The following is a 22,030-nucleotide window of genomic DNA, read 5'->3' as shown; positions in this document are numbered from 1 at the left end:
GACAGGTATCCCATGAAGAAAAGAAAAGGTGATCATGAGCTGATAAAAAAACTGCACAAATGGTAAAATGCCAGAAAACGATGATCTGTCAATAAATAAAAACATTTTTTCACTGTGTGCCATATACCAACTAAATACAATGTGATCACACACATGTATATAATGTACTGGACTACACACAAAGTAAACATAAGTAGTAAGTACACTTACACTAAACGTGGCTAAGCAACGAATGGTAATGTACTGTTGATGTGAAATTTGTAATTAAGAGGCTCTCACTTCCGCTCTTTTTGATGAGCATTTGTTTGTTCTGTAAATGAATCATTTTTAATAGTAATTACGTTGCTATTTTGCACTCAAGTATTTTAGGTAGTGATGTGTTGTAGTGACGTCTCTCCAACTTGAGTTTTATTCATAGGTAATTACATGAAACATCATAATATGTGAAAACTAAAGCCAGATTCTAAAGCATATTATAAAAGACTGAAAAATGTGCTAACAGAACTGAGTAAAAACATGTGACTAGTAATGAGGAGGACATTAGTGAGTAAAATGGCTTGGACAAGAAAAAGTAAAAATATAAAAGCCCACACAGTAAATAAGAAATTATGTAAGAAAGTACCTAGAGTTCTGTTACAGTAAAAGACAAACTAGTGTCTGCAGCTGATAAAAAGTGACCAATTACGTGTTGAGATCGAGAATTAGCCCATCATATGTAATCCTGATTCCTGGTGGGGTGCTAAGTGAATATTAGGGTAAGTGAACAGTATTGCCATATGTTAAAGTGAACACTTACCTCGGGAAAGAAATAAAGCTACTTCCTTCAAGAGGATATGCTACCAAAAGGATGTCAGTGGATTTCCACGCATCGGAACTCAAAATGCATCTTAATCGCCAATCCTCACTGAGAATGTTTCACATCACGTAAATACAGTGTGTTGTGTCCCATAGTCACACCTGAACTAAGCTGTGGCATGTCAGCAGTAAAATGCAATTGTTCCTGGACATCTATGCAGTGCACATAACTGACTATTTAAAATGTACAAGTTAATAAATTTACAAGAAAACAATACCAATGAATGCTTTAATACTCATGTGAACTCAACAATTTTTAATCTTTGTGGTAAGCAATGAATTATCAAAACAGAGATCAAACTATCACCTTTGTCTGAAGTTTCATTGTTCCTACAATGAACAATCTCCATGGTATTCCAAATGAAATATGGTGGGACTAGGGCCTCCCGTCAGGTAGACTGTTCGTCGGGTGCAAGTATTTCGATTTGACACTACTTCGGAGACGTGCGCGTCTATGAGGATGGAATGACGATGATTAGGACAACATAACACCCAGTCCCTGAGCAGAGAAAATCTGCAACCCAACCGCGAACCCAGGCCCTGAGGATTGACATTCTGTCACGCTGACCACTAAGCTACCGGGGGCAGACGTATTTCCAGTTGACAAAGTATGACAAAAAGATTTATGTATTTCTCTACGTATTTTTATTCTATATGCACCATAGAAGCGTGTTCCTTCAAAAGACATGCCAATGTACAAATGTTTCATGAATCATGGAGCCTTGGCATGCTACAAATATGCAAGTGGACAGTGGGTGAGAACCACCGAGACAGCACTGTGTGCCCCCTGGAACTTCTGATGCCACAACTTTGCAATCTGCGGGTCGCGTTTCTTCTCCGATGTACAGCAGATTGTTTTGTTACTGATTTTCCTAATGGGGTGATAGGAATGGGCCATTAAACCAGTCCAGTAGCGAATCTGCAGCTCTCGTACTTTACCATACTTTCCAAATCTATTACGGTTCCTGTCAGTTGCTGTACAATATCAATGCTGCAAGGGTCCTGTTGGGCTATACCTTTGAACTGTGAACCAGCCTCTGTCCTCTCGACTTTGATCCGCAGTGTTGATGATGCTGAATGTCTCTCTTTCTTTTATTAAGTGGAATGACACACCCAAGGAAGACGAACTCAGTATATTTCCTATAACATACAATCATAACTTCTAATTGATTGACTACATAGGCATAAAACTCCAGCTAGATGTTTGAATGAGTGCATTGCACAAGAGACTCAGCTATGTTTAAAATAACAACTGTGAAATTCTCTATCTGTTTGATATGTCACATGACCACATTCCCATTTGAAATTTTGGAGTTGAATCCAAGATGGCGGCTTTCAAGATGGCCACCATGTTGGTGGCATAGCCTATAAAGTTTCTGCCTTCCCGTTCCTCGTGTGTAGGGACTCTCTTTCCTTGTTTGCTGCTCTATTTGGATTTTATCAGGGTGTTTTCGGACTTTTGGACCATGCTACGTTTGAAGTACCAAGACAAATTAAGAATAGTGCACAGGATTAATACCCTGTCAACATGCCTCAACAAGAGAATTAACTAATGTGAGCACATTTATTATAGGAGAGCAAGATTTGCCGCCTTAGATGTAAGTCAGTTTTAAGTTAATTGATCCATGAACGGCCGCAGCGAAAGAGCTGACAAATAAATAATATAGTAGGGATGTGCTAAGTGGCAACCGCTACAAGTAGTTTTAAGTATAGCAAAGCTCTCTCCTCATGAATGAGATAAATTAAACTGATCATTCGGACAGGAATGACTGCTCATAAATGTCGAATGATTATGGTTGCTTACTCTAACGAGGTTAATGTTATGTTATGAATAAGGCGTGTTTGACAACAATTTCTATAAGACCACCTGTGAAACGCAGCAAACAATGGCAGCAATTTAGCATTTAAGAATCAAATAAGTCGATAACGACCCACGTTACAGGAAAGAAATGCGCAACTTAATTATTTTTGTTACCGCACGGTGAAAACCGTATAAATCCATAAAAATTTTCTACATCGCGGCGCAGCTGACATACTTAGGGAGATCAGTTGGGAGTAAACTAATTAAGTACTAGAATTATCCAAGTCAAATCTTCGAGATACGACGAGTGTTTTAAGGAACCAATTTTACCAACACACAGAACAGAAGGTAGCCAACAGACTCTGTTCACTGCTAATGCACGCTTTAAGTAATTTTAGATATGTATAGAGAAATGCCTAGATAGCTGGATCAGACGATACTGAAACTACTGTATCGATTTAATAATACTAACTATTTGTCATGAAAAAGTAAGGTGGTAATGAATAATTTATGTTAAACTCATCATTTCATATGTCACTGACAGTGTGTCTTCAAAACTTCACTCTATTTAACTCTATTGTGTTTTTCTCCGATCAGCATACCTGCCTTCCTACCTTACCTAGTAGAGAAGCGAATTTTACGGGCTGATTGAGTGCTTGATACGTACAGGCTGTACATATGGATAGTCGCGACAGTTTAGTTATTGACAGGCTACGCTGATTTTCCGCGAACCGCGAATTCAATTAAGATTTGTTGTGTGGAATTGCACGATAGGGAACACCAAGCTTCCCAATTTCCATGGTGGAAACTTGAACATGAATTGTTCATCACGTCAATAAAGTCACGTTGACTATGTCTTCAAACTAACGATGTAATTAACATAGAGAAAATAAAAGAGCTGAACTTGAGAAAAGGGTAACTATTGTAAAAAGAAAAGAATAACAAGATTTCGAACTAGGTGTAAACCTAAAGTGGCTTTGGAAGCACAAACGCTAAATAAGAGACACGTTTCTTTTTCGTCAGGCCTTGTAGTCACAGAGACTGTTTTTCCTTTGTAAATAATTTTCTGACATTATGTATACCAAATGTTAACTGTACTCTATAGGAATAATGCAGCCAGCAATTAATGGACACGTATATGCTGCTGCGTGTGAATCGACTATAGACAAGCAATTAAAGGACATGTACAAAAATGTAGAGTGTGAACCTTAACATGACGACCAAATTCATGTGGACACGAATTAGCCTAATGATAACGTGTGAATTGAAAACGTGTTAACTCCATGGACATGTGTGGAATTCCATGTGTGAAGTAATGTTAGAAGTACTTGTACTGCGAAACCACGATGTGAAAGCCGAACAGTGCAAGTGAATAAGTGTTGTACGTACCTCAACCGGTACTGTACACCCTTCTACCGCTACGGAAATATTCTTCGATGCGGAAGTTGCTGTGTCTGGCTGCTCCCGTATTCCTGAGTCGATGAAAGCGAGTAAAACTTACAGCACGGCTAGTATTAACCAAATGCTCTGCTTCTCGCAGAATAGTGCAGCCAGCGTTTTCGAACCATCGAGTTATTATCACGTGACTATGACAAACTGACCTTACACTGGTACGCTGCGCCCTCAACAATCCACATTCCTTTTCACAACGAGCGCGGGCGTCAAATGTGTTTGAAATACTATCAAAATAAACTATGATAAAACAATGTGTTGAGCACTCATATACATTATGATATTATAAAAACACTAATCAGAAAAATCTTAAGCTCGACTTTGACAATTGCTACCGAATTTATAGACCAAGCCAAGTTATGACGAAACGTGTCAATCAAAAAAATAAAACAAGAAAGTTGAATCAATACGAAAGCTAAGCACTCGCAAAAGACTGAGACTTGGTGTACAAAAAAAAGTTATCCTTACCTAATCCAATTTCCTTTTAGGCTAAGTTATTAGTAAGTAAGCACATTCTAATACAGATTTTCTCTGTATTTTTCATGTATGGGAACATGAATGGAAGCTCGAACATGAGTCAAGCGAAATAAAGACCGCCACCAAACGGCTCAACACGTTGCAGAACCAGTCTTCCATTTCCTGATCCACGACGTATTCCCAACGGACCATCACGCCCAGGCAACCACTTCAACCACCACAGTGAAAGTGATGCCCTAATTTTCCTCTCTTGTATAAGTGCAATCAATTTCCCCACTCATGTGCAGTGGTACCGTTTTTACTCGAAATTCTGCCACTCCCAGTGCAAGTTATATCTACCCAAGTGCAGTGAAATATTTTTTTTTTTTTTTTTTTTTTTTTTTTTGAGTAGGTCATGAAAGCCATAAATTAGTAAAGTGCTACGTGTTTACTGCAAGAAATCTTCGTCGAAACCACGACAAAAATGTTTCTGTAAATGTCACTGTAGAACAAGAATGTCAATTCTTTGTAATATATTTTTCCAAGAGTGCACAATGCACCAAGACTTCCTGTGAAGTCAAATAACTTATTTCTTTATTATTTTAATATTTGTTATGCTATGTATAATGTACCTATGTATGTGTATCTTTGTCCTAATTTCACTGTCTCTTACTGAGAAATGAACATTTGTTATCTTAGTATAATACATTAGAAAGAGTACCAGTCAATCGTCATGTAACTACTCTGAGAACAAGTCAGAATTAATTTCATGTGTACGAATATATTTACCTTTTATTCCTTATGTCAACTACTTTGTTTAATGTCATATGTATGATTTATTGTAAACAATTTCAACGAATAATCAAAACTTGTTTCACGAAAACAATAATATTACGACCAAGAGTGAGTCGCGATGATCCTCGTGGAGTCATCTCTCCTCACGCGGGAAGCAATGTAATATTATTTGATTTCAGGTACTTTGCAAATGAGATATTTGTCATAAAAGAAAGGAACAGCCATCGGACTGTAGTTCGTAAAGATATTAAGCATCACAGCGCATGTGTAAAGAAACGAAATACTTTATAATGTGCGCCTACACCAAGACGCGTGTTCAGCGTTATGATATTTCAAATAGACACTATGACCCACTGGGCACAGATATATAAATCATTGCCACAGCGCTCGATAGCGAATACTGACTTGACCCGGGGTCTAGCCATCTCCCCTCCACACTGTCTGAGCGCTGTAGCTAGCGACCAATAAGAAGCCACCAGACGACTACCAATGAGAAAGTGCTGTGCATCAGGCGCGCGCGCGCGCGAAATTAAATTTTGTGTTAGTCACTACTCCCTATTGTGTTTGTATGTGTATGCGTTTCCTGCGTCAGCGTGTCCTCCGTACTGTATTTTCGAAATGATTTCGTTCGAAGATAGTGTTGTGGACGAGCGAAAGGCTGAAGTATTTGTAAGTACCATATTTAGTATGAATTTTCTGCACTTAATGTTTTTTTTAAGCGTTGAAATTCATTGCTTTCAATGATAATGCTGTCGACGAACGAAAGGCAGAGTGAAATAGTTAATACTATTTCTCAAGTGGGTGTATTCTCTGCTTGCTTTTTGAAGCTATTAATCCAGACTGCTCACTTGACAGTTGTTCTTGGCAACTTGGTAATGTTGGCTACTTAAGATTATAGAATTACGGGGATCAAATAAAACATGAAAGATAAGGGTATTGGTAGGGTAAAAATAAAATAAGCACGGTCGGGTAAAAATAGCTATTATTAGAGTAAATTATGGAAGGAAATAAGGTGAAGGTACAGCCAACTTGTTTACCTGATCAGAAATCCTCATTTAAAAATCTTGCTGTGGACTCCAGTAATTTAAATGGTGTGATAGTAAGCAGGAGATTTAATAACTGTATGAAACAGCGCTCGCAAATCGTAATATAAAACAGCGGTATACCTATTTTGACAGATTTTCATTTCACGGTACTGGAAAATTACCATTTAATACATGTTTCTGTACTAATTTGGTTTTTATGTTTCTTGTTACCCACATAGACTTTTAATGATCCTTTAAAAGAAGGCTTTTTTCGTAGGCCATTTTTTCTTTGTTTCACATATATGTGAAACATGTATATGTGTAAGAAGTTTCAGAATCAGCTAAAACTTATTAACATTGTGTACTGGAATTATAAAACACATTTGTATACTAAACTGTGAGTTGCTTTTTCCATTGTTTGGAAAGGTGGAGGAAAAGTGGAGTAAACAGAAGCAATCATATCTTGAGCAGCTGACTGCGTCCTAAGTTCAGATTAATTACAAATAGTGTTTGCTTTTTTTAAAAAAATTAGTAACTTTTTTGTTTACTCTCTGTATTTCAATTTGGAAATCATTAGACTGTCAGTAATGTTGAATGCCTAGAAATTACATTAAACTGCAACCTTTAAGAGAAAGACACAGAGAATGCTGTGGTAGTTTAAAATTAATGCCAGGTGTAAATAAAAGCTGTTACTCAACTGTAATTTAAACATACCACTGGTATCTGAGAGTAATACTAAAAAGTTCTGAATACACAAAGATCTGTTCTCAGTAAAGATGAATATACTTGCTTGGCTACATGGGCCTTCCTGTAACTTCATTCAAGGTAAAACAGTTTGTTGCCGAGTTTGTTCAGGTACTACAGAAAGCATATTTACCAGAGAAAAGAAGTTTTGCCAGTAAGGATTGGTTTTCAGATTTTACCAAACACCCAGTTCTAATCACCCAGAAACTTCAGAAATTTTAAATAATCTATAGGAGCATACCAACATGTCCATTTGTCTTTCCCTTAAGATTTGGAATTGGAACTATCAGACTGAAGTGTCTAGAAAAATTTGTTTAGGCCAAAACTATTAGTTTAAATACTGTTTGTAACATTAATGGACATAGTTAATATTTCCTCTGTATAAAAATCTACCCTTTTCCTCAAAACTTATAATACATTAATTTGTTTGACATAGATATGTCTAATAGACCATTATATGAATTCTTTTTATCTTGCCTCATACTTTTATTGTTCTGTCACCTGTGTAGGCACTTTCTTCAGTTTAGTCACTAGGTCTTTTTTGTGCCCCCCAAGTATTTTTTCTTTTTTCAGTGAAATGTTTGTGTGAATATGAAACACTTTTAACCATATTCTGACGAGTACAAAAGCTTTTCACCTAAAATTTCGAAAGTTTAAATATTATTTTGTTTTTACCCCTCCCTACCCACTTATTGGTGGTTTTTATGAAATTGTGGTCTGGTCTACCATGTGTCTACATACCTGCTGCACTTCTTATATCAAATGTATGTTACTGTAGGGAGGAAAATTCTGAAATAATTTAAATGAAGCCAAGTACAGAAGTGATAGTAATACATGCTCTTCTCTCTTAACAGGAAATTCTCCCGCAGTGGAAAACACGTGTGTTGGAGCTGCACAGAAATGATTGTAATGTGCAACAAATTAAATCTTTAAACATCCTTGTTGATGTTAAAACAATGGAGGAGTTTGGACAGTGGTTGGCACAGTTTGAAAACATAACAAAAACAACTTATACAATAAGGTGCACTGAACCTGCATCAGGAAAGTATGTTGTTTTCAAACAAAGGCTGGTCTGTCACCACAATACTTGCAGTATAAAAGTTCATGGTTCAGTGCAAAGGGCAACAAAAAACACTAACTGTCCATCAAAAATGACAGTGACAATTCATGCTGTGCATGATAGATACAGAGGTAAGTCTGTAGAGAAAGCAATGCTCTACAAGGAAATGCCGTGTGAGGTTAACTTGGTGTTGGGTCATAACCACAGTGTTGAGAGTGCTGCTGCTTTAAGATTTAGGCAACCATCAAGTGATGTCAAAGAAAAATTAATATCCCTGTTTGAAAGAGGTCATTCACCAGCCACTGCTCTTGAGTCAATAAAGGTTGAAATTCAGCTGAATTGTTCAGATTACCCTTTAGTCCTTGCAGACAGTAGCAGGTGTCCTGATTACAACTTTTGCCACTATTTGTTCAACAAAGTTTTTAAGAAAAAGTATGGGCCAACAGACTTCAACAAAGAAGGAAAGCAGCTGTTACAACAGAGGTTAGAGGAATACAACAGCGAAGTTGGAGCTGTGTGTGCCAAGATGATTCAGAAAGATGATGATTATATAGTGTGGTAAGAGTATATTTACAAATTTGTAGTCTGATGAAAACTTTATGCATATACATTTAGCTACTATTAATATTTGTATAATTGTTTTTCAGCATTTGCTCACCACTGATGCAAAAAGTCCATACTCGTGTAAAAGCTGCTTCCAAACTTGTATTTATGGATTCCACTGGTTCTCTGGATCATGATAGCAGCAGAGTGTTCGTTTTACTTACTCACAGTGAGTGTGGAGGTTTACCACTAGGAGTTCTGATTATGTCTTCAGAAAGCTGCGGAGTTATAGAAATGGGACTAGAGATAGTGGGGGAAAATATTTTTGGGGGAAACATCAATGGCCCAAGTGTGTTTCTGACTGACGACAGCCAGTCAGAACAAAATGCAATTAGAAGGTGCTTCCCAAACACAAAAACTTTGTTGTGTATATTCCATGTCCTGCAGGCAGTGTGGCGCTGGCTTCTCAAAGCAAAAAATGCTATACCACAGCAAAAACAGTGTGAGTTCTTCCAGAATTTCAAAAAAATAATGTTTGCGCAAACAAAAAATGAAGCAGTGGTAAACTATAATGTAACAAGAGTGAACATCGGTGAAAATCATCAAAATTTATTGAGATATTTGGAAGGGTATTGGGATAGGAGAGAACTGTGGACCCTTTCACATCGGCGAGGTATGCTTATAGAAGGGCACAACACAAATAATATAAGTGAGGCTTTCATGAGAATTTTAAAGGACAGGATTTTTGAGAGGATGCGTGCCTTCAATGTGGTTCAGATGGTGGACTTTTTTCTCACAAAGGTGAATTTGTATTTTCAGAGGACACTTCTTGATGCTGCTAATGGAGCAAGTCCTAAGTCTTTCTGTAGGCCTATAAAGGCTCCTTCACAGGAGATTCTAGCAAAAATCAGACAAGTCAATGAGGATGTTCTGCTCGTTCCCAGTGAAGAAAGGGATAATCATTATTACATTGTTAATATGGCTGTTCTTGTTTGCACTTGTTGCCAAGGCAATACAGGGAAGATCTGCAAACATATAGACTGGGGCAGTACTGTTTTACCATCAGGAAACTACAGGGAGGTGACTGATAGTGACAGTATACGCAGACTGTATTATTTTATTGCTACAAATGAGGAGCCTCCTGAAGGGTGGCTAGAGCCTCTGTATTGCTCTCAGAATGCAGGGGCTTCAAGTTCTTCAGAACGTTTGGAGCAAATAGACACAGGTTTGCTCTGTGAAAGCCAAGAAGAGATGCCAGAGACACTTCACATGGAGACAGTTCCAGACAATACAAATAATAATTTAATCGACGAGATAAAAGCTCGTCTCATAGATTTTTCAAATAAATCCCCTGAGGAAATGAGGAAAGGCCTTGAAGTCATGTGCGAAAAATTGAGAAAGCTTAAAACGCCATCTGCATGTGCATCTTATTTGGCAAATTTTGGTGAAGGTAAGTAAAACATACTTTTATATAAATGTTATGGCAAGTAATTCAATATTGTATGAATTCTAATTTTTGTTACAGGAAAATCTAGAAAAAATCGTGGTAACTATATTCCCGTTCAGCCCACTGCAATAAGCAGAAGAAAAAACAAGTTGGCAGGTCGCAGATGTCATCTGGGGGGAAGACAAAGACCACACTCTAAGCAAAGCAAGGAATTTGTAAAGACAGTAGAAATTTCTGAAATGGTAAGTATTACATTTCTAAAGTCATGTATGGCATTTTGAAATTTATCTAGCAACTTTCCTTTCCCCAAAGGGCATATTAAGGAATAAAGTAATTATTATTTATTTAACATTTTTAAGTTTGAGGGAGCACTGCTGGACATACAGTGCTATTGGCTAACTTGCATAAATTTAATACTGTGTGCTAATGGTGGTGTAAAGACCGAAACAATCCACAAAAGAAATAAGAAATTGCAACTGAAAACTGCCTCCAGACTGACCTCACATCCCATCCAGTATTGATTAAAGGCTATGGCATGCAAGTTTCTGGCAACATTTTTAAAATAATTCTTATTTTATCTGAAGGTAGCTCTGTTAGTATAATTAAAGAAAAAGAAAATACTTAATTATGATTTGATGTGACTGTCACGTGGAATAATTTGTAGACATTGCTATTGAAAAAACTGAAGTCACTCCACACCTTGAACTTGGTGTGGATAATTCCATTACACAGCAAGGCAGCTGAATGATACACTGCAAATCAGTCATAAAGTGTTTACACATTCTGTTTCATTCGAAAAAAAATTGATGTGTGTACATGATGATCCCTTCTGTGCAAGCAGCATTGCATATTTCCATTGGCTTGTGACTTTCTCATGCAAATGTGAATGTTCAAACATAGTTCACAACACGTCTTGTTCCAAAGCAGTGGCATTAGTACATTATGGAATAATTGCTGATGGGTAAAAGTGCTCATATCTTGTGTTAACACAACTTCCTGATTGGCAGTTGCCTCAAGTTCCCCATTAGCTTAAAATCTCAGTCCTGACTATAACACCATCTAGGCAGAAAAACTACATCTGGTATTATCACCCATATTAATATACTCACGTTCAAACTGTTTGCTAATCTTGTTTAGATGTTAGGTTATTAACATCATGGCATTTCGTTTCTTTGGTCCAGTATGTCTTGCATGTACAGTAAAATTCTCATTACACGACATCTAAATTGTAACAATTAACTAGGCCTATATTTTTTATTATTAGTTATCTAAGTGTTTTTTAAGGTGTGGCATATACATATTATGACTTTAAGTAGCTAATTACAATATAAAGATGTAAATACACACAAATGTGGAGCCACTTTGAGTTTCTTTCCGTCATTGAATATTTCGATACAGAAATGGATAAGAAAAGCCATGTTACACAAACATTTTTCCCCAACATTAACCCAGTATTAGTGCAACAAACTTAGTAATCCATAATTTAGAAATAAAGGTTTTCAGTAATGTTAATGTGGATTTTAATTTCTTTTCAGGCTACCTTTCCATCACCAGCTACGCAATCATCCCAGTCAGCTTCAGACTTTTGAAGGTGCGCGACTGTTTACTGCAGCATAGTGTGTAGGATTTTCTTAATCTGAGATCCAATGCAATGGAACTATTAAGGGAATGATTGTAGTAATTAAGTTTTTTCTTAAAGCTCAGGCCTAGCCTGACTGCTGAAATATATTAAGTTTTTTTGTTGTAGCTCTGGTCTGACCCGGTTATTCCCGGCGGGGTCAGGGATTTTCTCTGCCTCGTGATGACTGGGTGTTGTGTGATGTCCTTAGGTTAGTTAGGTTTAATTAGTTCTAAGTTCTAGGGGACTGATGACCATAGATGTTAAGTCCCATAGTGCTCAAAGCCATTTTCTAACCAGATTATTGAAATAAGGTTTTTCTTAAAGCTCAGACCAAACTTACTATTGAAATATAGAAGTTCTTCTTTAAATTGGGATATCCCAACAATGTGGATACTTATTGTGTATGTTGCACAAGTTTCTGGGAAATGTGAATTATCTTTTCTTAAAATGTAAACTACATTTTACATTCTGCATATGACTTTTTTTTATTTGCATCTGTTCCTTCAGGTTACATGTAGCTTATTTAATTTGTCATACTATGTCTGCTTTCTGAAGTACTTCTGTCAGCTGATAATGAAAAATGTTTCCTGCATTTTAATATATATTGGCAATAATAAACTAATATTGGCAGGAACGAACTGTTATTTTATTAATTGGTATTAAAATTTTATTTTAGAAGATTAAGTGAAGATATTTTGCAATGTTAATATAAGCATCACATTTAAATAGGAATTATGAACAGACTGCCCCCATGTACACCAAGGTTGGCATAAAGGAATTGCTTATGATGATAGCTTCCTCTGGCATGTAGAGTCTAAACAAAAATTTTCCATCTCAAATTAACTAAAAGGGAAGTAAATTATTTTTTTGCTGGGAGAACACACTTTCAGGCAACCACGCTAAACTAAACAAAAAATGCATTAATGTTGTAAAAAACTTAATTTTTTCATTAAATACCAAGCCAACTAGTCAGACTGCATGTCTTCATATCACAGTTTGTGACTTTAACATTCTGAAAATGAAAGGACAATGAATCTCTTTAAACTTTTATTTGAATAGCAGATAGAAAGCTGAACTAGGTAAGTGTACTCGCCATGAATGTTTATGTCCAGCTTTTGATGACGCAATGTTCTGCTTCTGGTAAGTGAAGACAAAGGGGAAAAGCAAAGGAGCGTGGAAAAATTGTGAAATATGTGAGAAAGTAATAAGACAGAATCAGGGTCGAAAGAGACCTATGCTTGTGTGGTAAACAACCTGCAGATGAGGGTTGGCATGAGTAGGTGGATGAAAGCCAGATTCTTGTAATTTAACTGTGTGTTTCAACTCACTGCCTAGTCTACAGAGAGCTATTAACTGGACAGGAGAGAGTAATGATTTGTTTAATTTTGTGTATGTATTAATGTCCAACTCCATGCATCGATGACAAAGAATAAGAATATAAATATAGCACTGGCACACATTTACTAAATTCAAGAAACCAATTTAAGAAAGGTATTGACTATAATGATTACAATTTGTACACAACTGCCACAAAACAACACTGACAGTAAAACACAATTTGGGGTTATTCACATTACAGCATTTTTTAAAAATGGTACTGTATTGCTATACAGACTGTTGTGTTATTTAAACTAATTGGGATTTCATGTGATGTACTGTAGTGTTTCTGTCCTAACCCATACCAAGCTCACTTAGACCTAGATGTCTGGTGCTCTTAAAACCCCACTCAGTGCTGCCTTCAAATTGCCAGCAAGGTTATACATACATCTCTCACTGCCATTTGACTAGTGGAGTTATGTTCAACTTTAGTGATATTACCATCAACAAAAACGCAAAATTAAAAATGTTGAGAATGCAATCATATGTCCAAATTAATTTGTGATGTGTTGCACATCACTACAATCTATAATGCAAAGTAATCCCTGGAACATATTACTAATGAACTGACAGGCTATTTAGTTCACAAGACAGTCCTTTAGGACTTCAGCATAGTAAAATTGTGTTTTAATTGCTCTTTTCATAAAGAATGCCTATTAAGGACTAAAAACTGAACCATGTAATGTCTAAGTAACTTTGATTTTCTAATTTTGCGATTACACACACACACACACACACACACACACACACACACACACACACACACACACACACACACACACAGAGAGAGAGAGAGAGAGAGAGAGAGAGAGAGAGAGAGAGAGAGAGACACACACACACACACACACACACACACACACACACACACACACAGAGAGAGAGAGAGAGAGAGAGAGAGAGAGAGAGAGAGAGAGAGAGAGAGAGAAGCACACCACACATTTACGGATTGCATGCTGTTTGTGTCATCCATATCTGAGGAGGGGGTCATGCTTATCCACCAGTGCCAGATATCAGCTTTCAGGTAAGTGATGCACTGTATTTCCTTTATGTATATACATATACAATCTTCAGTCATTATCTTGTGACATTAAGGTGCACAGGAAACAACAGTATGTATCAGGAAAGAAACTGGAATGAGTTACAACAGGACAGGTATACCAGCTTGCCCAGGAAAATGCATTAAACATAACTAATATTATATCAGCTTCACTTTTAAGACTTATGCCTTACAACATTAAGTCTCGATTATTGTCTTCCTAATGAAACTCCTCCATCACACTTGTCAAACAGGGTGCTTCAAGTTGTTGAGATATCTCACTTCAAAAAAACTTAATAAAACATTTATCATAACCTAAATAGGTGTGTGTCACTCAGGGGACCATATTATACAAAGTCTTTTTCTTCATGAATGTTTCCCACAAACTATCATGCATGGAGGATAAATTCCATTCACTAACAATGGTACTAAGTAATCCCAAATAAAAATCCAAGCCAGCTGACAGAGAAATCAAATAAATGTCTCAAAGATGGTTAAAATTCATCACATAAAGACAAAGTGGCCCTAAACATAAAGAAATCTAACTGTATGAACTTCCATTCAAATAAAAACCATAGTGAGGTTTGACTAATAGTTAACAAAGATCGATTAAAACATGTGAGAGTAAATTTGTGGGCATTAATGTGTTGCCAGCTGGAACAAGGAGAACATGTGAACATTTTAGCAGAGCACATGTTACACTACTCTGAGAATTCTCGAAGTGATCTATTTTGTAAATAAACATTCAAACATCAGTTATGTGATAATATTTTAGGATACCAGTGCTTGGAATGTGTAGATTGTCTTCAAGGCATACACAAACATAAAAAAGCACTATTGCCCACAGAAAAATCTTTAACTGTATGGAGTAATACTAGACAAATTTTTCCAGATAGATGTAATTTTTAAATCTGAGACAATATGTGGAACAAGCAACTGAAAGTATATTTCCACATTTTCTGTTGTTCTTAAAATTATATGTAGTATAATACAGTTAAAACAAATATTAGGGCCCATTTTTAGATTCAAAGTTGAGGTAAAAATAGAAAGTGGAAGACAAAAGATGGACAGATGTAAAACCTCCATATCATTTAACAGCAATGGGGGTATAAAAAAAGCTGACACCCAACACCTTAATCTGTACTGCACACTCAGTCTGGCATATTTAATTTTAAGTCTGAAAGTTGTTACCATTTGAAAAGTCTTAGCCTATTTTGTTTCGCTAAGATCCAAGGTAACTGGTGTTATCATAACACGTTTCTTTACACTTAAACTAATTTAGTAAAATTCTTTAATTTGTATAAAAATAACACAAGTAAGACTTTTGGGCCCGTATGAATGTAGTATTATGAGCTTAGCCTGAACTATTACATGAGCACATGTTATTTTCTGATTCGACTAAAAAAAATCTATTGAAGGTAAGTACATTCTATGCTTCTTTATAATGATCCCATCACACCACGCCTATAGTAAGCATATTTTACTGTGCCTTAAAAGCCTTTGAGTTCTGGTACTGGCAATTTCCCTAGTGTATCATGGCTGACTGTGCTACATTCAACTTCTATTGGGGCAAACAGATATATTAACAAACTGGAAGATTAATACATTTGTTAATGTGTCCATGTTTCATCCTACGTGCATGAAAATGATGTACAGTCCTAGAAACAATTAAAGAGTCAGTGAACTAGTAACGTTTAATACTGTAAAAAGGTCATGAAAGAGCAATACACTAATTAGATTGGTTTGACTTTCTTTATCTACAGAAACTTAAGGCTGCTGCCATGGAATCATTTTTTAGCAAAATTGGGATAAATGTATTGTATTATATTCTACTTGTTTTTAACCAGGATAATGCCCCAAAAATCCCCATAGGTACTGTTGCATACTTACATATGTTGACCTCTCATACATATGTTGTGTGTGCTTTGGAAATTTTTTTTTTTTTTTTTTTTTTTTTTTTTTTTTTTTTTTTTGTAATTGAGTTCTTACTCAAGTTTGAGAAAAAAAAATCAAGTTCATAAATGTATGAGCAATACACCAAAATACTGGTCAGCAGCTGTGAAACTCTATGTATGGTTTTATTGAGCCTTGGTCAGTCTTTTCTGAAGAGATTACTTTTGCACAGTAAGAAGTTGGGTCATAAGATCAAAACATCTGCAATACAAACGCAACTTCGAAAAATACTTTTTTAAATAGGCACCTAAAAAAAAGAAAGTAAATTTAAGAAAACTTTGACCATATTTCATAAATGTCTGACAATAGAATGATGTTCTTATAGATCCAGATGTCTTAGTTTTCTCATAATAAACCAGCTCATAACTTTGTGCCATAATGACGTGTCACACCACAACACCCTTATGTTGCGAGTCAAGGCGCACAGGTGGGATCGGACGCTTCCATTGACCTCTAGTTTCTTACAGTTTTCGATTTTCTGTAATTAGGCTGACATTCCTGATTATGGCACATGTTGTTACATAGTACTGATGAATATGTGGTTGTCCACAGGTATTTCAAATACTCATTTACAGTGCAGTAGCCCAAATGTTAGTTAATAAATTTGTAGTATCTCTTTGACCAAATGTGTGGGAATCATTTACACCAATAATGTTCTGTGGCATCCTTTGCACTCTTATAGACTCAAAACTAGTAATCTATGTGTAATTTAAAAAATAAACACGTACCATTTAATTAATATTTCTCTGCTGACGCATAAAGTTTAAAAATTAATAAAAATACCGCAATAATTTGATTTTATGCGTTAGACATGGCTTGTGAAAGCCAGCAACGACTGTGGAAACAATGGCTTTGTTTATAAATAACTGCTACCACACGATTTTTACTTTTATTTATATTTTTCACGACGCGTTTCGAGAAATAATTCTCATTTTGAAGTGCATTGTTCTGTATACTGTGCCATTTTTTCGTGGTGTTTGTGTGGGGTTCTGGTTCTTCTGTTGTCCTTAAATTCTTCTGTGGTCCAATTTTCTGAGCACAATACAGGCATACGTAAAAAAATAACAAACACCACGAAAAAATGGCACAGGATGGTGAAGAATGCAATTGAAAATGGTTATTATTTAGCACAACGCTTCGTGCAAAATATAAGAACAGAAAAAATTGTGACTGGTAGCTCAGTTATTTATAAAGAAACTCTTAGCGCAACAAAATTTGTGATTTGTCACGTTTTCTTAAGCTGACAGTTTTATTGTTCTATAGTAGAATGATTATTATATTTCACTGTGTTAATACAAAATCAAGAGTAAATTACATTCAAGGTTTATAGTAACAACCACACCAAAAGCTTTACGTTCTACGCGATAAATCGACAGTTCCCCGAGTTTACGGCGGATAATCATCACTTAGGCACAACATATTCGTACTTGTTGTAATCTTAGCACACTATTCATAAAGAAGCACGTACAATTTCCGCGAAGAAATATAACTTTCACAGAAAAAAAAACAAGTTTTCACAACTAAATATAAATATCCACGCCTTTGTATGTACTTTCCTACTAGGCTACAACTACAACAAACATCAGCTGCTCCCAGCCCGGCAATACAGCTTTTATAAGGCGCTATCTGATTGGATACTCGGTTTCGCCCACTTCTGAACACTCACTGGTCGCTAGCTTGGCGCTTAGAAGGGATGGAGGGGGTATGGCTAGACCCCGGGTCAAGTCAGGAGTTGCGCGCTCGATAGCAATAAGCTCCGAAACACTTGAAAGAACAATCCATCTTTTGTTAAGAAATGTTCTAAAGACTTGGTCGCCGACTTGTTAAGATGTGTTGTGTAGAACCGCTGCAAGCTATATTTTATTTAGTGTCAAAACCATGTAATCATCAAGCAAAACGCTTCAGTAAATCGCTAAAAAGTACTTATGCGCATGCCAGAACATTTAATTTTTAAGAAATCTCGGACAGACGAAAGTAGCGATTGTTGAACTGCTCCATGTATGAGAGAAACATAAAAATGTAAGTTTTGTATTCATTGTATATTTGTTAATGTCTATTAGTTTAACGTCTTTGTTCTTTGAGAATATATTGATGCTTCACTTTACAGAAAATCTCAGCTTATTCTTTTCTTTAAACTCACCATGATTTTTCAATGTATGTAAGCTTTGTTACAGTTTCGCTCTTCATCACAGTATGTCGATTGTATTTGGGAGAACATTAATGTGTTCAATTTCGAATCTGATAGCTTGTACAAAATTTCACTGTTTTACATTCATTTCCTTTTTTTTTCCTTCAAATAGGTCCCTTAGGTATTTTCATCCAAGATTCCAATTGCGTGAAGGCAATCCGGGTCAAAGGTCAGTCACGAAACCACCTTCGCGTTATCAAAATCTTATGTCTCTTGAACACAATCGAGAACCGATGCATTGGCGATCATCTATTAATTTCTCTCTCTTTCCAAGTCGTACCAAAAACGGCAAAGCAGAACAGCCATGAATATGCAATCTAGTTTATAGGTTGCATCCTTAACTTGTTGAAAAACATTGCGAGACATTATCATCATTACTGTTATATTTGATTAAATGTGTGTGAATAAAAAAATTTAATACACTAGAACGCACATCTATATCCGCAACCAGTGACGCCTATTGGCTGAGGCTGCCACAGCAGCCGGTTCGTACTTTGGGCCTTCTGAGGTTTGTTCGGATGAAGTTTAGTTTACGGTTTATATACAACGTATTCAGTACAAATTCTAGGATAAGTGAGAAATACATCTACAGGTGATGTATTAAAGAGGACATCATTAGGATCTTTAATTCTTCGTTAAAAAAATTTTAACTGAGATTTTGATTAACAATATGATGTATATATGAAGTTTGAGACATTGTTAACTTGTTACAAACATAACTATTAAATCACATTCCGTCATAAGATAATGAAAGGAGAAGGCAGAAGTAACACTTGGATAACACAGAGGTAAGAAAATCTGGAGAGCAACTTAAAAAGTTAAGTAAATCAGTAAGGCTAAATCCAGCTCTGAAACAGTATGTTAACTGTTACAGGAAACTTTACAAGAAAGTCATTACTGCAACAAAGAAGATAAAAATGATTCATATATCACAGAAACAAGGGGGGAGAAATGAAATCAATTTGGAAAGTGATCAGTGCATCCTTAGTCAGAAGCAAAGTAAGGTATAACAACATTTATATTAAAAACAAGAACAAAACTATAAATGATCCTTTCCATATTGCCAATATATTCAACTGTCATTATAGAAGTGTAGTACAAAACCTTTATCAAAGCCCAAAGACACACAAAGATTAATCATTACAGCTCTACAAATACTAAAGCTATTTTTCTGTGTTCTGTAATAGTACGAAAGATAGAATACAGTCAGCAAACTAGAAAATAAATTGTCGTAAGTCATAGATAGAGTTCCGGTAAGGTAATTAAACACAGTAAGTAGACTGCTTTTCTGCTTGTAGACATAATTCAAGCTTCTTTCAGCACTGGAACTTTCCCTAGAGAACTTAAGCTATCAATTATGTAAAAATGATGATCCTTAGGATGTAAATAACTATGGGCCTTAAAGAGTAACATACAAAAGACACTTAGCTTTCCTGAACAAAAATGAAATGAACAAAATCATCTTTAAAAATGATATATTTTTTTTAAAAAACCTTTCATCTACTGTTTCACACCCCGTGTGAGCTACGTTTCCAAAACTGCTGAAGAACGTATTTTTTTATTTCAGACCCAGAAACCAAATACCAATTTTCATAGCTCTAGCTTCAAAATTGCCTTATAGTGGCATATTTTCAAAAAATCCCTAGTCCCATATTTCACCCCTTTGATGATGGAATATTGAAAAACCCTTTCTTAAACAACATCCATCGTATAAGATTAACACCCTCTGCAAATTTCAACTTTCTATCCTTACTGGTCTGGAATAGGTGATGATCAGTCTGTGCGTCAGTCAGTCAGTCTTTTACATTAAAGGACTCCTAAGACATTTTTAAAGGTGAATCTATGAACATTTGAATTTTACTTCCCAGTAAGAAATAAACAAAAATATATGTTTCACTGTTTTTGAAAATTCAATCCCTAAGGGATGAAATGTTTTATGAAAATATTTCATTGCAAAACCATTTTTAAAGCTAAATCTTTGAAAATTGGTGTTTGGCTTCTTGGTTAGAGGTGAAAAATATGTGTTTAACTGTTTTTGGAAACTCAACTCCTAAAGGGGTGAAACTGGGCCAGACTGATTCACTGACTGATCACTACCCAGTCCAAACTGCTAAGAATAGAAACTTGAAATCTGGGGAGGGTGTGGATATTATAGGATAGGCATCATGGAAATGTTCAAAATACCACTCCTGAGGGGGTGAAAAAGAGGATGAAATGCCTTTTGAAGATAGATCACTATTAACACAATTTCTAATCCAGAGCTATGAAAACTGATATTTGATTTCTCAGTCAGAAACAGACAAATGCATGTTCAGTGTCAAGGTGGAAAGAGGGTAGGGCAGCGATGTGCAGTTATGAGGTTAGATAGAGGACAGTGGGGAGGGGGGGGGGGGTTGGGTAGAATAGCGGTAAAGGAGGGAGGTAAAAAGTCTGGGTGCGAAAGAGGAATGAGGGCTGTGTGGTGCTGGAATGGGAACAGAAAAGGGGCTGCTGGATGGGAGTGGACAATGACTAATGAAGGTTGAGATCTGGTGGGTTCTGGGAATGTAGGATATATTGCAGGGAACATTCCCACCTGCACAATTCAGAAAAGCTGGTGTTGGTGGTACAGGCTGTGAACCTTCCAATGAAATGCAGGATATCATGTTTGGCAGCGTGCTCAGCAACGGGGTGGTCCACTTGTTTCTTGGCTACAGTTGTTGGTGGCCATTTGTGCAGACAGACAGCTTGTTGGTTATCAAGGTCGGTTATCAAGTGCACATAGATTGCAATACAGTGGTTGCAGCTTAGCTTGTAGATAACATGACTGGTTTCACAGGTGTTATCAAGTGCACATAGATTGCAATACAGTGGTTGCAGCTTAGCTTGTAGATAACATGACTGGTTTCACAGGTAGCCCTGCCTTTGATGGGATAGGTGATGTTTGTGATCAGACTGGAGTAAATGGTGGTGGGAGGATGTATAGGACAGGTAATAGACCTAAATGCAAGAGCCGTCCTGTACATCCTCCTACTACCTCCTACTCCAGTCCGATCACAAACATCGCCTATCCCATCAAAGGCAGGGCTACATGGGAAACCAGTCATGTTATCTACAAACTATACTGCAACCACTGTGCTTCATTCTATGTGGGCATGACAACAAACGAGGTGTCTGTCTGCATGAATGGCCATTGACAAACTGTGGCCAAGAAACAAGTGGACCATATTGTAGCTGAGAATGCTACCAAACATGACATCCTTCCTTTCAAAGACTGCTTCACAACCTGTGCCATATGGATCCTTCCCACCAACACCAGCTTTTCTGAATCGAACAGGTGGGAATGTTCCCTGCAATATATCCTACATTCCTGTAACCCTCCTGGCCTCAGACTTTGTTAGTCTCCCATCCAGCCCTTTTCTCTGTTCCCACTTCAGCACTATACAAGCCGTCATTCCTCTTTCACACCCATTCTTTTTACTTCTCTCCTTTTCCAGTATGCTCGCCCTCCTCCCCACTTCTCCGCTGCCCTCCATCTAACCTCCCACCTGCACATAGCTGCCCTACCATCTTCCCTCCTTAACCCTGGGCGCTCCCAACAGTAGGTCATAGTCTGCCACCCCTGGCCTACTATCCCTCCCCCTCCCCGCCCCAGCCTCCTCCTTAACCCCACCCAGTCACCCCTCCCATCATGCACT

At 36.8% G+C, this 22,030-nt stretch overlaps 2 protein-coding genes across 9 annotated transcripts in view; both read left to right on the top strand.

Moving 5' to 3' along the window:
- The window catches only part of LOC124777956, a 57,892-nt gene extending 45,676 nt beyond the window's left edge, over window positions 1–12,216 (top strand). The window contains exons 1-6 of one of the 2 annotated variants that reach the window (XM_047253515.1): window positions 5,966–6,028; window positions 7,983–8,746; window positions 8,836–10,181; window positions 10,257–10,420; window positions 11,714–11,769; window positions 11,926–12,216. In XM_047253515.1, coding sequence (XP_047109471.1) covers window positions 5,978–6,028; window positions 7,983–8,746; window positions 8,836–10,181; window positions 10,257–10,420; window positions 11,714–11,767 — 2,379 coding nt within the window. In that variant the 5' untranslated portion in view covers window positions 5,966–5,977 and the 3' untranslated portion in view covers window positions 11,768–11,769; window positions 11,926–12,216. Of the gene's footprint in view, window positions 1–5,965; window positions 6,029–7,982; window positions 8,747–8,835; window positions 10,182–10,256; window positions 10,421–11,713 lie in introns of those variants that run through there. The other variant, XM_047253516.1, reaches the window with a different exon arrangement.
- Window positions 12,217–17,869: 5,653 nt separating this feature from the next.
- Window positions 17,870–22,030, top strand: part of LOC124777458 — a 44,005-nt gene continuing 39,844 nt past the window's right edge. For 3 of the 7 annotated variants that reach the window (XR_007015733.1, XR_007015732.1, XM_047252878.1), the window contains exons 1-2: window positions 17,870–18,184; window positions 19,228–19,357. Coding sequence is in view for 4 of the 7 variants with exons in the window: in XM_047252878.1 (XP_047108834.1) it covers window positions 18,162–18,184; window positions 19,228–19,357 (153 nt within the window). In the remaining 3 variants the exon portion in view is untranslated. Of the gene's footprint in view, window positions 18,185–18,818; window positions 19,142–19,227; window positions 19,358–22,030 lie in introns of those variants that run through there. The other 4 variants (XR_007015731.1, XM_047252879.1, XM_047252880.1 and 1 more) reach the window with 3 other exon arrangements.

Source organism: Schistocerca piceifrons, chromosome 2 (genome assembly GCF_021461385.2).
Source record: "Schistocerca piceifrons isolate TAMUIC-IGC-003096 chromosome 2, iqSchPice1.1, whole genome shotgun sequence".
Taxonomy (NCBI): Eukaryota; Metazoa; Arthropoda; class Insecta; order Orthoptera; family Acrididae; genus Schistocerca; species Schistocerca piceifrons.
This window is presented reverse-complemented; position numbering and strand designations above follow the sequence as displayed.